The sequence below is a fragment of the Diplotaxodon limnothrissa genome, linkage group LG13 (assembly GCF_057381915.1).
Source record: "Diplotaxodon limnothrissa isolate DT_005_m linkage group LG13, D_limnothrissa_male_GT1.1, whole genome shotgun sequence".
NCBI lineage: Eukaryota > Metazoa > Chordata > Actinopteri > Cichliformes > Cichlidae > Diplotaxodon > Diplotaxodon limnothrissa.
Genome location: NC_140608.1, coordinates 14,960,475 through 14,976,621, shown reverse-complemented (window position 1 = coordinate 14,976,621; position 16,147 = coordinate 14,960,475). Strand labels below are relative to the sequence as shown.

General features: G+C 40.8%; 2 protein-coding genes across 3 annotated transcripts; both read right to left on the bottom strand.

Moving 5' to 3' along the window:
- Positions 1 to 316: 316 nt before the first annotated feature.
- spef1 (sperm flagellar and cilia associated 1) lies at positions 317 to 3,292 on the bottom strand. 2 transcript variants are annotated; one of them, XM_085369328.1, is made up of 8 exons: positions 3,160 to 3,292; positions 2,897 to 3,008; positions 2,269 to 2,416; positions 2,098 to 2,143; positions 1,527 to 1,610; positions 1,053 to 1,131; positions 847 to 952; positions 317 to 430 (listed from the first exon to the last, which is right to left on the bottom strand). In XM_085369328.1, exons 1-8 carry the CDS (start codon positions 3,266 to 3,268, stop codon positions 317 to 319), a joined length of 798 nt encoding a protein of 265 aa, XP_085225454.1. In that variant the 5' UTR covers positions 3,269 to 3,292. The 2 variants fall into 2 exon arrangements, with proteins under 2 accessions (XP_085225454.1, XP_085225453.1); XM_085369327.1 differs by lacking the exon at positions 1,527 to 1,610 and having other exon boundaries at positions 1,053 to 1,125; positions 3,160 to 3,268.
- A 1,970-nt stretch (positions 3,293 to 5,262) lies between these two features.
- On the bottom strand, positions 5,263 to 12,550 carry adam8a (ADAM metallopeptidase domain 8a). The gene is made up of 25 exons (XM_085369326.1): positions 12,478 to 12,550; positions 12,232 to 12,350; positions 12,057 to 12,130; positions 11,881 to 11,959; positions 11,130 to 11,206; positions 10,577 to 10,805; positions 9,789 to 9,866; positions 9,599 to 9,667; positions 9,039 to 9,208; positions 8,870 to 8,951; positions 8,644 to 8,786; positions 8,365 to 8,542; positions 8,180 to 8,269; positions 7,831 to 8,026; positions 7,653 to 7,734; positions 7,384 to 7,564; positions 7,214 to 7,300; positions 7,044 to 7,128; positions 6,597 to 6,708; positions 6,285 to 6,483; positions 6,036 to 6,083; positions 5,902 to 5,958; positions 5,739 to 5,789; positions 5,560 to 5,640; positions 5,263 to 5,307 (listed from the first exon to the last, which is right to left on the bottom strand). The coding sequence occupies exons 1-25, from the start codon at positions 12,521 to 12,523 to the stop codon at positions 5,263 to 5,265; spliced, it is 2,658 nt and encodes an 885-aa protein (XP_085225452.1). The 5' UTR covers positions 12,524 to 12,550.
- Between the last annotated feature and the right edge of the window lie 3,597 nt (positions 12,551 to 16,147).

Genomic DNA, 16,147 nt, shown 5'->3' with positions numbered 1-16,147 from the left:
CATAAACACAGAAGATTCAAGATATAAGGCAGTGGATCATATTATTAAAGAAAGAAAAAGAGACATTTCTGCATCCTGAAGTGTGTACATTTTATGTTCTGGGATAAAATTCCATTTTTTTCTTTTTCAAAACAAGGATTTAAAAAGTTCACATCTGGAATCTCCCTTGTGCATTTCAACAGATGTGACAGTTTTAGCTGGTGGGATTAGATAAGATGATCATTTGCCTTAACTAATATTTCTTTTTTACAAAATACAGGTTTACATATCAGAACTGCTACAGACATTTCTCTGTCTGTATAGTTTCACAGCTGCTTCAGTGTGTGTTGCCTCTTGCTTTGTACGTCTCCAGATGCTGTGTCAGATCTTGAATACGGACATCCTTCAAGTGAATCAGATGTTCCAGCTTGTTCACTTTCATCTGGAGGATCTGCAAACATACACGACCAAGAAAACCAAGAAAAGAAAAAGAAAAGAGGGATGAGGCTAAAGAGAGGATATTTCTTTGAAGGCTTCTGAAAACTTCATAGTGCGGTGAAAGGAGAAGTTGCACGTTTGTGTCATCCTTCTGCTTCTCTCTAAACATGCAGATGTGACCACAGATGGAAAAGAAAAATAAGGGTTATATCCGCTGAGCAGATACTGACTCACTCGCCACTGCTGACACAGGACATTACACATGCCTAACACACACTCCTAAATATTTTTCTCCATCTCACACACACACACACACACACACACACACACACACACACACACACACACACACACACACACACACACACACACACACACACTTTAGCAGAGTGTTTCCTGCATTCATGCATGTCTGCATGCAGACTTTACCTCCACAGTCTCCATCAAAGACATAATTGCTTTTTCTTTTTCCTTCAGCATTTGTTGGAAAGCAGGATCCATGTCTGAATAAAACTTTACTGCACGCTCCACTTTACTGTACCATAAAAAAAAGAATGGACAGGCTATTATTTTTGTTTTAAATGTTCTTGCGATTCATTGCATTATAATTAAAAGCAGTGGTTTTTTGGTCATACCTGTTTTTTTGCCTGTTCTTTTCATCTTTTTTCAATTCCTCCAGCTGAGTTAGAAGTCTTATCTGTTGAATTTCTGAAGAAAAAAAGTGTCTTGTTTTACAAACTATGATGTGAACAAAACACAATGACTAAAAGAATCTATACAGCTGAGTAAAAGAGATAAGGCTTGGTGGCAGAAAGGGTGACGACCAATAGCAGAAAGAGGGTGAAACGCTGAAGTAAGATTAGTAGATAAAGGAAAAAAATATCAGGCTTTAAGTCAACGGTGCTGAGCTCAGGCCAGCGATAAGAGCCATGTGGAAACTGATACGAGAACCTGAGTCATGTGTCTGATGGCGGGAGCGAGTGTAGACGGAAGAGGAAAGAGCAGAGGGTGGAGGCACTGGCCAGCTTTGATAGGGACGGATGAGGTGTGGGAAACAAGTTCACTCCTTTAGGGTGGTGGAATTTTCTTCTAATCAGTTCTCCCCGATTCCTTCAAATGGACGTTTCTTTGTGTTTCTGATTGGTCACTGCTATCTCTGGGATAGATTACACTTAATTTGGGCCTGAGAAGATCTTGGAGACGCTTCATTTCAGTGACAGAAACAGCGATGAACAGTCACTAAACTGCTCCCTTAAACAAAAACCAAATAAAGAGGGGGAAAAAAACACCTTGCTGAATGCTGAATATGCTGACTTGGTGTTTGGGAGTTGACCGGCAGATATAGCTGCATTAACAAAAAAAAGTCTAAAATAACACCAAACTCACTTCCTGTGCTAAATAAAGCACATCTTAGCTTCAGTTTTGTTTGGCTTCAGTTAAATAAAAAACAACAGTTTCAGCTGATATTCTGCACAAACTACACTATCATTATGACACATGCTGCAACATGCATAAGGCCAATATAAAGTCATTGCATTTATCCTAATTCAGCTGTTTTATTTCCATAATCTACTTAATGTTACTGACTTCATCACAGTTTGTAACTTCCAGCAACACCTACATCACTATCGTGTGATGTGATGCAAAGCCAAATATGGCATCAAATGCAGAAGATTGTACCTTCATGAGGTTTCTCCTGGTTCCTGGTGTCATAATACTCCATATCCTAAATTTATAAAACAAAATATATATCCACTGTAGTTAGATTAACATGGACAAGCATGCAGTAATTCATATTTTGCATTCAAATAGACAAAAAAAATGACCTATACCGTGTGTGTCACTACACACCAGTATGTTGTTGGTGGTGTACTCCAGTTTCTTGTCTATCTTCTCCCTGAGGGTGCTCAGGACAGGCACTATTGCTCCTGTGGTGCTCTGTGCAATTTTCTTCAGTGTCTCCTCAGGCACATGGAAGTCCAGCTTGGAAAATACCTTCCTATCCTCATATAAATAAAAACACATGTTTCTAATACCTAGAACTATGCACAGTAGTATCAGCAGACTCGGTGTGATTTAACTGATGAGACACAACATAGGAGCCAAAATGTTTTCAGCAAATTCCCATAAATCTGAAGCTGGCTTTGTGCCATATCAGTGGCGAGGGATGGAGTGAGTGGGTGTAAGTAGGATATGTCCGCAGGACCAGATGTGGAGGCCCAGGAAAAATTTTATTTGGATGGGAAAAACATTAGGCAATGTCTGTCATTCCTATTAGGAGATATTAATTAGCCATCTAGCTTTTTAACTTTTTTGTAGCTTGTGTACAAGTTTTTGTGGCAGGCTGTTAAAATGTGATGTTTTTCAGCTGTGGAGAGTGTTTTTCTCTGGCTGGGATGTAGTCATTCAATCCACCAGATTCAGAAGAATCAAACACACACACACACACACACACACACATAAAACAGTGATGTCTTGCCTGTTGAGCAGGTTCCAGTTGCTGAGCTTCTGCTGTATGGAGTTTGCAGAAACATAGTTGTGCAGATCAACAAGCTTGGGGAAGAAATATTTTACCACCTCAGCAGCCATCACTAAGGTTCAAAGAGAAACTTAGTCAGATCACAAATAAATAAAATTACCGTAGCTGGAGACATGGAGCTATGCAGATCATATTACTCCTGCTGTTACTGCTTGATTGTTTGGTTAGCACCTCCATGAGGACTGCTAGGCTAACTTTACTACCTGCGTCGCTGAAGTCTCTTGTGATGTGTCTTTTGGGCCGGGACAGCGGTATCTTATCTATCCACGCAAACAGGTCCTGTAGTTCCTCTTCGTTCAGTTCTCGTTCCATTATTTATAAAATTACAGTCGTTTCTGAACGATTAAAACAGTCTTGATGAGCTAACCTATAGCTTCAGCCCACCTCAGGTTGTTTGAAGCGTTGCTAGGCGATCAGCTGTTAAAGGGCCAGTTCAAACCCAAATCAAAAATATAGATTTGTTTCTCTTTTGGCCAATCTTTGAGGGATTTGGGGTTTTAGGGAGTTGCAAAGTCTTTCAGTTCTAATGTTGTGTTGTTATCGGCCTTCTCTTGAATACATTCAGTCAACTTGTGTTGCTCTGGTGCTCAAAGCATCTAAAAGTAAGCACGGCATCTTGCAGACATCATGACCCCCAAATCTACCCTTGAGGAGAGGCTCCTGGTAGTAATGGTAACCCCTTCATCTGGAGCAAACTCACCCTGTATGCTTTAGCAGTTTCTCTCCTTTTCCATATCCATACTTCTCTCTCTCATCATTCTGGAACAAGTTCGTCTTGGTTTTGTGTTTCCATTGTTTTCTGTGACGCTTTTAGTTGGTTTGTGGGAAACTCTAATCTGGCCTTTATATTCTTGAGTGTAACCAGTGGTTTGCACCTCGTTGTAAACTCTCTGTATTTCAAATGAAGAAGGCATCTCTTTATTGCAGACCTTGACAATGATACACCTCCTCAAGAGTGTTTGCCATCTTTTGAAGTCAAGTTCTTGGAGGTTTTCTTTTCATGACCATGGAATAATTATGTCATCATGCACCTTAATTCTCTTCTGTGGTATTTCAGCCCTGTTGGTGTGGCTGAGTTGATGAGTGCATTCACCCTTTTCATGTATCAAATTTGACTTTTTTCATTTTTTTTTTTTAAATCTCCCTGATAGGTTTGTTTAGGCTTTTAGCTGAAGGCAATCAATGTCTCTTTAGACTCTGAAAATGGGGAACTGTATAAAAATTACTATAACTGAAAGAGTTAATGCAATGGTTTCTTAAAAATCCCTTTGAATTAAAGCTGAAATTCTGGACTCCATTCACATGTTGAATCAGGTTTTGCAGGGAAAAACTACAAAATCAATCTTTTTTTCCCCCCAACCAATTATAGATCTAATTGAGTTTTGTTCTGACATTACGCTGCTGATAGGACAGAGCAAAAAAATCAACAGAGAGTCACAGATGTTAATATGAATATCTTCTGGATCATCTGGATATAAAGACAGAGAAAGTGACAGAAACACTGAGTGTGATGGATCACGTTTATTGCAAGCCAATAAATTAGAACATTCAGAACTGAAAGATTTAAAGACAAATCGAGGGTGAATCCTCATCATTGGTATTATGAGTGAAAGGACTTTGTGATCTTGTCTGCTGCATAGAATAATCAATATCCTTTGACATCTATCAGGTCAGCACGCAAAATAAAACAGATATATGTACTGGTTCAATTGCACAGTCAAGCATAGACAGGTCAGTACAAAGAGTTTTAAAAAAATGACAAGAAAAGACCTTCTTCAATTAAAAAAATCTACCTGTAAAGTGCTCATGCCACATTTTAAAATCCCTTAACAACCATATTTCAGAGAAATGCAGTACCAAAAAAAATGTGAGGGAAAAGGGAAAAGGAACAGTTACAGCATTGATAGTGCAGTTACCTTATAAAATCTTCACATATCCCAGGATTTAGGCAAAAAACAAACAAACCCAAAAACCAAATGTTTCCCTTTAAAAAGACTCAAATAAACTAAACAATCGTCATGGCAGCAGTGCCATTTGTCATTCATAAAGCACAGAATATGAGTCTGCTGATCATTACTTCAGGTTTTCATTAACATACTGAAGGTGTACATAAGCAGTGGTAATCCTCAAGGAGACCACAAAAGCTGTGTTGCTTAACAATGCCGATTCTTCAGCGGATCCTGTTTCTACTTTAAAACAGAAGAGCGTCTCCAGACAGGATCTTCTTGGTCCTTCTAGGTGAGACAAAAACAATGTCCCCTGTCAGAGGATTTCAGTGTTTACACCTCGATGAATTAGTCCCACTGTCATCTGGGCCTGCTGGGAGGCATCAGGGCAGCCCTCCCGCCGAGCTAGGGGAGCAGATAAATAGTATTAGCACACATACTTGGGATGAGACATTTTTATTCTCCAAACTTGGTCTTGGTGTGTTTATTTCCCCATGTTAGTGCCTCACCAACTCACTGGTGGTCAGGAGAAGTTTATATGCTTACTGATTCACTGACTGCTTGTTCATTACACTGCTATGCTAGGACAGAGCCAAAAACCACAGACATCTTCATAAACGTGATAGCCTCTGAGAATGTCTGAGTCTGAATACATACCAGCTGAGTGTGAGGCAATGAAGACAGGACTGCGGAGGGCTTTGGCTTCGCTGGAGGCATTGGGGGCTTTGGTTTCATGATCTGAGAGACAAAACAGTTCATGTTTTAAAGAAGCAGCAAACGCAAGCACTGTTAAATGTGTATACGCAAATAATGAGTTCAGTTTGAACGTTATTTACCGGCTTTGTTGTGAGTGGTGGCAGAGGTCTCGATGGAGGCAGTGGCTTACTCTGAAAAAAAGAGAAAAAAAAGTATATATATAAGACCAGAATAATGATACTAAAATAAAATTTTTTAAAAATAATTACTGCCCCAAAAGACAATGAAGACATGCAGTTTTACCTCAGTAAAGATTGGCTTTCTTGAAACAGCTGGAGCCTGCGTGAATGGCTTTATAGCCTAAATAAAAACATTTATTTACTAGTTGAAACATATAAATAACATTTAAATGAAGCTGGAACCGGAGGTCAGATTACCTGCTGAAACACAGATGGCTGGGGTACGGCTGCTGCTTTCTTGGGCGGCTGTAAAGGGAGAAAATAGAAATGAGTACAGTCTAAAATTTTATTTTTTAAGCCTTATTCCTCACTGGTTTTTGACAGTTTGACTAAAATACAAGTCTGTTTATGATTTGAATTTGGTCCAATAACACAGGCCAAAATCTACTGCCACAGCACATTACGGCACTCTGGTGGCAAATCTGCTACATCACAGAAGGTGCTCACCTCTGGAGCTGCTCGGCTGGGCTTTAGTGCTCCAGTCTGTGATCTGGTAGGAGCAGAGAAGAGCGGTTTACATGCTTGAGTGGCCGACGACTCCAAAAATTTAGGCTGGCTGATTTGTGCTGATCCAAGAGGAGGCCTGCGTCGTTCGCTGCTCGACCGAAACAACGGGTTGAACTGTCCCGCGGAAGATGGGAGGTATCTGCAAGGAAATATGCACAATTGCTTAAAAGAAACTCTGACAAGCTTATAAAGTTTTATTTACTTATTGTGGTGATCCAAAAGCTAAAAGAGAGGAGGAGCTCCTTTCTGTACCTCTTCGCAGGCTGTCTCTTTCTGACGTACCACATCAAACTCCCGATAACCACGAGCAAAAGAAGAAGTAAGCCAGCCACCACTGACACTATGAACTTAACCAGGCCTGACTCTGTACACACACACAATAACACAACAGATTAGGCCAATGAGATTTTTTTTGCCCAAGGATGAGCAAATAACAACATACGTCACCCCCCTCAGGAAGCAAACTCCTCTGTAACATAATTAGGGCGTATGTACACACTAATAAGGAAATGCCACTGCATCAGTGTCTGCTTGTATTCATCAGAACAGAGCACGATTGTTTTAAGGCCCATGAGAAATTCAATCCAAGTATTGCAGCTCAGTGGAAAACAGAGCATATGGGTCATGTGTAAATCATGGTTATTAAAAGGGCAGGGAGAAGCGGGCTATCAGTGGGTGTATGTCAGGATAGTAGAGTACCTTGAGGCAGCTCGGACTGCTGCACATCACAGAAAGGTGGAGCCCAGCCAGGATCGCAGTGACACTTGCTCTCATGATTGCAGACCTGTAAGAGATCCCACTCATAGTACGCATGTTGTGCTGCCATAAATCCACAGTGCTTTAGAGTGCCGAGGATCTAAAGTTCTCACCCCACGGTTGTTGCATTTGGCAGAGCAGTCATTTCTTCCATACATTTTTATGTTTTTTATGTCTTGACACTGTTGATTGTAGCATACCTAAAGGACACACAAAGACTTTGCAGGAATCTGTAGCGCATGGATGTTTTCTTCATTTTAGCTACAAAGAGCAGCTTTCTCACCATGTTTTTGCCGCACTTAGTGCCAGTAGGTACCATGTCCAAATCTTCGGGGTAGTTATCTTCAGGGTTCATAGTTGCCACATTGCACATGTCTCCGTTTCCTACTTTGTAAAGGGACTTCCTGGATGTCACAGGGAACTCCCATCCGCCGGAACAAAAAAGTTGACCACAGGACTGATCTCTGTAACCGAAAACCACAAGGGATGGTTTCAAGAACAAACAGTACCTGGCAGTGAATATGTGCAATTGTAGAGCTTTGGATTGCATACCGGCCTGGGCATCTCTGGTTAAAGTGTGTCTTTCTGCAGTTTCCATGCAGATAGAAACAAGCGTCTGAAGCGACTTCAGCATCTGAAAACAATCACAGCAAAAAATACAGCTTGATGAGTCTTGATTATTAAGAATAAAGCACATCTGAAGCAAACTGTGATTCACTAGTTTCTTAACCTGGTCCCCAAAGCCTCTTGCAGTGATCCCGGCGTGAAGGACACTGTCCATTGTAGCAGTACCCTGTTCCATGGTTACACAGCAGGCCATTCTGGGTGTAGGCGTCAGTCGGACAGACAGCAGAGAAGCCGGTGCAATATTCTGCCAGGTCGCAGTCTCTTGCTTTCGGTCGGCAGACGCTGCCTGTCGGTTTCAGCTACGGAGTGGAGAGGAACACAGATGGTGATGTACCGACTACTAAAATACACGCACTCACACATAACCAGCCAGACGGCACAGTCAGACTGTGTCTTGTTATATAGTAACATAATTAGTATCAGTGTGACTTCACACAGTGAGTAGTACTTACTTGGCAGTTGTGGCAGCACTCTCCCTCTCCACACTGGGCTCCTGCATTCAGTTTGCAGGTGGTGGCATTGCAGCAGGGATTCTTGCATTCCTGGCAGGCATACAGAGGCATGCACATCTCAGTCATCATTGTGTGTTTCAGTAATGGGAGTTTGGCTATACAAAACGAACGTGATATGCACAAACCTCCACCGTGCCGCAGTCGCACTCCTCTCCAGGCTCTAAGAAGGCATTTCCACACATGGGGCCCCCATAAACTCGATCGGTGGAAGGAGTATTGAGCAGACATGCCGGGTTGATCTCCTCCAAGAACTTGCTGAGCTGCTGCCGACTGCAGCTGCTGAACAGCTCCGGATACTTTAAGCTAGAGGAGGTGGACGATAATAAGACCATATCAGATGTTTTTCCTTCGAAGGTCTGCACATAGGAGGGTGTTCATTTGCACAGGTGCAAAGCTGAGCTTACCCAACGCTCTCTGACATGATGCAGCCTTTTTTTGACACAGAAGTGCCACAGACACAGTCTTCAGTGTCGTGGGACAAGCCTAGGTTGTGACCCATCTCATGCGCAATGGTGGAAGCCACTCCAATTGCATTAGTGTTATGGTCCTGTGCGACATTTAATTCACAAACATTTAATTTCCACATCTTTCCACTTTTAATTAAAGAAATCCACATTGAAACATGACTACCTCATTGACAGCTCCAGAGTTAGAGGTGCACATAGCATTGGTGTTTGCTAAGCCTACAGTGGAGCCATCAAAATCCACAGCTCTGAAAGGTGATGAGGCAAAATGTTTACAAATTATCTTATCATTTTTTAGATAGGTTTAGTAAGCAGTAGAAAGACGAACATCTTACGTTATGAACTGCGCATTGTCATGTTTGGTCCTCGGCAGAAGGTGCTGCTGACGCCACTCAAGGAAACGACGGAGGGTGACCTCAGGGTCAGTGCTGACATGTATTTGATCTCTGTATGACCAGATATCCAGGCCGACGAGCATCACACGAACGCCCACAGGGCGATAGAGCTGAAACAGAGCAGCGCGGTGAGCGAAATCAGTTAAAATCAGCATTTGCAAAACCACAAAATGCTTCAAGCAGCAGATTTTATAAATGTGCAACAGGAAACTAATGTTGGGTCTAGTGCTGCAAGATGATGCATACACATTGGGAGTATGCAAAGAGAATTGTGGGATATGTGTGAAAATTTTCAGTTAAGGTGTGAAGATTCACAGTTAAAGTTAGATTTTTCACAGTGAGAAAAAAAAAAACCTTCTCCTTCCTTTTACTGGTCAGATTCCAGTCAGTAAAGAACAAAGTATCAGGACACATTTCTTGCGTGAAATCCAAAGTGAAAGTAAAGCTTGAAGACGTGTGGGACACGAAAACACAGAAACAGTGCCGAGACACAAACGTACTTTGTCCACGTGGTTTGCTATTTCAAGCGCTCTGGCCTCTATTGTCTTCTTACTGCCAAACTTCTTATACTGAAAGAAACCATTATTTCACTTAGTATCACATTTAACAACATGCCATGAACAAAAGAAGATCTTACACCTCAAAAATTGTCTTACTCGTGACTAGGCAAAAGAAAAAGTGAGCTCAAACCTCTCTATGGTCAACCACAACAACCAGCTCCACCGTCCTGGGTCTCTTCGTTCGCTCTGCTTTCTGAGCTCTGCTTTTCTGAGAAACACAAAAGACACATGATATTAACAATGTTGAGCATTTGTGTATGTGTACCTGTTGGTTAGGATTATGCGGTTAAAGGGTGGTTAATGAAAAATAAAAAGTTTCAGTGTTTGGGGTGACTGTGGTTCAGGTGGTAGAGTAGGTTGTCTACCAATCAGAAGCTCCTCCAGTCTGTGTGTCACAGTGTCCTTGGGAGAAACACTGAACCCTGAGTTACCCCAGATGTGAGTGTGAATAAAGTGTGTGTGATTGGGTGAATAGGAATCCTAGTATAAAGCGCTTTGAGTTTTTAAAGTTGAATAGAAAGGCACTATGTAAGTCCATTTGATCGTTTAAATGCTTTTAGAGCAGTGTAACAGTGACTTTGTGCTAAATATTCACACACTCAGTCACAGGTAATGACCCAAACATATTAAAAGCGATCTATAACTTCTCTCTGTGGTGTTTCCCTTTTTTCTTAGATCCTTTCATTGACTAAATGTATTGTCACTTGTGGGAAATGTGGTTATTTCACTGTAACTTCACTTCTAATTGTCGACCTAAAGAAATCTATTTTCATACATCTTCATAAATGTCATGACGATAGAGAATTACTTATATTTTTGTATCACAATGCAAAGTCCTGTTTTTTTGTTTTTTGCATAAATCTATGAAATGTGAGACAGCACCATAAATCTGGATGTGTCCACCTTGTGTGTCTTTACCAGACTGGCGAGCCGGAACAGTCCAGACGGACGAGCTACATGATCATAGAAAGTGGTCGTGTTTCCATGGGAACAGAGGCTCCTCTTCTTCCTCAGGTGTTTGTAGTTGTAAACAGCATGAAGACCCTCATCGCTGTGAGTGTCGGCACTCTGGCCGTCATCCTGCTGTCCTGCCTTGGTACCGAGAGGCTCAATGAGGTACGTCTGGTCCCGGAGGCGCACAAACCCCCTACAGAGGGGACAAAGGCAAACTTTTCAGCATGTCTGGTTCTCAAACGTCAACTTTCCCCTTTCATGACAGCAACAGAAGGGTTAACGAGAGAAGTCTGCATCCAAGGAGCACGAGTTACTGTGCATGCAGTCTTGATGATCTTTAGGAGGGATGCTGATCTTCCCTTTAGTTTGGGCGTGCTGGCCATGAGTCACAGACGAAGTCTTACCGTAACATAGCATCATGGTTTTTATGAAATTTGGGCACCCCTTCAGGGAAAGAAACCTTTTTGTAATTAGAGGTAAAAGATGAAAGAAAAAAATTATAGCCTGCATTACTCACTTTATTCCTGAGCAGAGTCCAATGCTGGCAGAGGAGTCCTCCACTCCCACGATGTGTCCGTGGTAGTAGCAGTGAACCTGAACAGACAGCCATGATTTGTACCAGAATTAATAATGACATTTGGGATTTTTTAATCTCCCAGATATCTCAGTGTGGTCTGGATGCTAATCTTAACCTTATATGTCATTCCCACTTCCTCCTGTTTCTTCCTGCTGCGTGTGTGTCTGTGGTCATAATCGGGAACCTGAGAAACTTTTTTTTTATGCAATTTGATATTTTGAAACGTGCAAGAAATAATTACACATACTGCACAAAATGCCCCTGATCTGATATTTGTAGCAGATAATTACAATTTACTGCAAAGTGTTTACTTTAGAAATACGTTAACAGTAAGCGTGGATACAAATAAGTGAGCACAAAAGACCTGTTGTCTTTCTTCAGGTCAGAGCTATGATTTTAATATAGTCAAAAGATTTATATTGGCATTTCGCAAAAGGAAAAAAAAAAATCCGGTAATGAATGATAAATGTACAAACACCTCTGAAAGCAGTTGGTGGCACAGGATATCCTGCTTTCATATGATTCAAGCCTGTGCAGTCAAATACTTATATGGTAATCTATACCAGTAAAAAGGATCTGAGAGAGAATGACTATGGAGTATCGTGCTAAGCATCTTGTGCACTTTCACAAAAACAAAATAGACACATTTTCCCGATGGTGTAGACAAATAAAATAATGTAAAGATACATACACTTAGATCTGGAGTGGTTGAGATTTGGTCTCCCTGATCAGAGTAATGTGTCACAGAGAAGGTTTTACCCACTAGATTCCTGAAAAAAGAAAGTGCACAAATTGAGGAACCTCTAAGGTTTAAAAAAGCCTTAGAAAGTAGCTCAAAATCAAACAAGTCATTTAAAGTTTTCTCACTTGTTCTTTTCCAAATGCAGAGTGTGGTTTTGCCCTGTGATCCATATAGAGTACTGCAGTGCATCAGGGTATTTCTGTTCACACACACACAAGAAGCAGAAGGGATTTAAATTCATTCTTCAGATCACTTTTTTCTTAATGAACTGCTTCAACAGCACAGTAGAGTGAGTGTTACCTTGTGTGTAGCAGCAGCATCATCATCATTAAAAACAGATGAGTCCTTCAGCCTCAGAGGTATCACTGTTTGGTACTTTATGACATGAGGTAGAGTCTCTACACTGGCTGTAATTATCCCTGCAAGTGTTAAATGATTTATTAGATAAATCGAAAGAAAGAAAGAAAGAAAGAAAGAAAGAAAGAAAGAAAGAAAGAAAGAAAGAAAGAAAGAAAGAAAGAAAGAAAGAAAGAACTCTTTACATACCCCATGAGGAGAAGAAAATCCATATAAAACATCCAGAACTTGACATGTTGCTCTATCAGACACACTCTGTCATTGTGTGGTTGGCTCTCTGAGGGAAATACAGAGGATCCTCAGCTCTCCGCCTCTCTCTCTCTCTTTCTCTCTCTCTTTTCCTCTCTGCCTCGTAATATCCTGTAGCATCTAAATCAGAGCAACCACGAGTCACCACAAGAGATTGTCAAAAAAGAAAAAAAGAAATTGTTAAAAAAAATTGTCTCCAAATATGTTTTTGAACTCTGTAGTCTGTGATTTACATGAGGGGCTGAACGAGCAGAGTGAAGAAACAGACACGAATAACAGAAGCACTTTAAAAAACCACGCCTGGAAAGTCTGTGAAAGTTATTTCTGCAGTTAACTGAAAAATAAAACGCTTTGCCACCAAAGTTTCACCCATCCTAACCACTCTCACAAACTGTTGAGTATCAAAGCTTACTGCTACAGAACGGTAAGAGTTCTTTAGCCATCAGGGCACGTTGTTGTATTTGCAGCCATCTAGTGGTAATGTGCTTGAAGCATAGGCTTGAAGTTTAGGGATGTTGATTGGTGACCTGTGTTTTAATGTTTTTAGGTCACAAAAAAAACACATTTAGGGAGCAATTTTCAAGAACAATGAGCTTGCAACTGACTGGATGCCTTGTGAAGGAAAACTATGTAGGTCCCACTACTGAAGAGAGACTGCCCTACAATCCAGTGCCCACTGGTATCAGACCAGGGCCCGCACTGTATGCAGTTCTCTGCATTAGCAGCCTGAGACCTGCCTTTGACTTTTTTATAAGAAAGAAGCTCTTTTAGCTGCTGTGCACCTATAAAAATCTGCATGGGAGGAGAATTGGAGAGATATACATGAAGTGTAGATGAGAGCCTACCCCAGAATAAAGCTACATGTGGCATGTGGGATGACAAGACTCCAAGTTCCAAGGAGTTAAAAAGAAAAAGGGGTTCACACTCCAACCAACAGAGGCGCTCCAAGGACACGCTGACAACATCTTTACTTCGTTCACCTGTAACATGGTGGACTAATGTTGCTTGTATTAATTCATCTCCTTGTTTGTTGTGGGAAGTTGTGGTTTTGCGTGCCACATTTACTGTGAGCCAATGGCTGTGATGGGGTTGGATTAATTGAAGGCGGGTGTATTTGATTGCACTGATATGCTAGTCTACTTATAGCCCACACTACAAACACCGCTATGATGTTTTGTCTCTCTGTGCAGGTATGTCATATGATCAGATCTAAGATGACTTGATTCAAATATGTTTAGGATGGATAGTTTGCTGCTCTGTGAATTGTATATTGAAGATGTAGTTATATTGTGTCTCTCTGTGCAGACCAGGGCCTACTATATGCCGCAGCCTAAAGGCAGAATTGGGTTGCTGAGGCTGGAGTGATTACTGGCCATCTACTTTCAGGGTGGTGGGTCTTGGGGGACAGCTGCTGGTTGATATCTGAAGTGCAACTGAACTGAGGCATCGCTGGCTCTGGCCTTGGACTGTGGGTTTTATCCCCTTTTCAAGTGGGACACTGGACTGTTTTATCCCTTCATTTTTTTGATCATTGTACTAATAAATTCTTTTTGAATTTTATTGGTTGTTGTCTTTTGCCCATGGCTGAGACAGCTGGTCAGACCTAGAATCTGTTTGTGTGTGTGTTACACACCTTGGCAAAGAAACTCCTCAGATGAAATCTGGCTCTGGTTGGCACATTTAGGGGAAACAACCCAGACCTACCTCACCCAGCTCCTCCAGTTGCAACAGAGGAAGATTTTGTTGTCTGTCTTTGCCATGGTAGTTTTGGTGAAGGCAGTATCCTACATGCCCAAGTGAGGCTAAAATGTGCACAACACACAGGTAACCAACAGGCAGTAATGGGGAGAAGAGGAAGCCTGGACTACAAGAAGCACAAATACGGTGTGGATAACCTAGACAGGATGTTGGCACCTCGAGTTGTTGAAGGAAAACTAGCAGATGGCTGTTGGGTCTTTTCTACGATCTCCTGGATGTTGTGGAATACAATGCCTTTGTTCGGTGGAAACCACTTCACAGGAGTGGGAGTCCTCTAACACCTACAAATGAAGAGTGATCCTGGAAGAGCTGGGGCACATGCTGGTGACCTCAACAATTGCAAGACAGCCTTGTCCCCAGTACTCGATAGCTGCCATTCATCCCAAGATACAGTAGTCTGAACCAGAGTGTGACCCATACCCCACCAACAAAATGAGAAGACTGAGCAAGAAGTGCACCTGCAGGATTAGATGTTGGATTAGAACATCCACTTGCTCCACCTATGGAAAGTGTGCCTACAAAGACCACTCCCTCGTGGTTAGCACATCCTAATGAGGATGCACACAAACTCAAATACAAATTTTTGTCATCTTAGTGGTCATTTGGTCATTAAATGGCCATTTCTGGCCCCTAAGACGCCAGGTGGTTGTTTATTTTTGGTCATTCATCACAAGAACTGATCATGCAAAATTAAATAAATCATTGTTACTGTTACTTTTACTGACCTGTAATGATTGAAAAAATATTAGGTTTCATGCATTATATGGTTAAAAAATTCAGAACTTTATTTCCTTTTTCTCTGAAAAGTTACTGGGAAAATATAACCAAACTAGGCTTTAAAGGGTAAAAAAAAAAAAAAATCTGAATTTGAATTTGAATAAAATGTTGGTTTTCGTGACAAGGACTGATACCAGTTTGAAAAATCAAGTGGAAATTGTTTTAATATATTCATTTATGGCATTTTGTGAAGGTAAACAGAAGGTGGCCACTTTTGTCCACGAATATGCTGCTGGGGGTTTTCTGTCACTGCACAAAAAAGTTATGACGCATGTATAATCATTGATACTGTTAATTATTGAAATACATTTAACTGCAATCATAGTTAGAAAATGCTTTTATGCTTTTCTCTTTGTAAATAATTCGAATTAGCTGATCTAAATGGTATTAAAAAGGGTTCAAATTCAGAATTTGAGTGAAATTTGGGGTTTTATAATTAGGGCTGATGCTAATTTAAACTCAAATACAATTATTTCTGTTTTCTGATATTTCTTGAACTACACCAAAAACTTAATGTTCTATAAGATGAGAGCGGTAGGGCTTGAAATAACCTTCCTTTGGAATAAAGCATTGATATTTATTATTATTATTATTATTCATTTATTTTTTTTAACTATTAAGTTTGAGGGAAGACAGTGTTTCCCACAGCTGTATTAGGTCAAAGCAGGGCGACTAGTGTTCAGTGATGACTATCAGGTGACGTCATAACCCCGCGCCAAAATACAACCGAAAAAGTCAAGAGCATCTGGCTGTCACTATAGGTCTTGTCTTATTGGAAGATGGTGTTTGCCCATAACTTTTCACCACATTGCTCCACCTTGTGGAATAACAGAACAATTACAATTAATAAGAAGTCATTGTTTATTAAAGAGTGGTTTGAAAAAAACATAATCTTTATAACAGACTTACTTGATGAAAGGGGTCCGTTTCTCTCAGTTTCTCTTAGATTAAAATAAATCTAACTTCTCTATCTAATTCTTCTGTTGTTAAATTTACATACTGGAAACTCAACAGCTCATTATTACAAAAAGACGATGTGAAAAAGGAGCTTAAAGAACTGATCTCAAACTTTTGG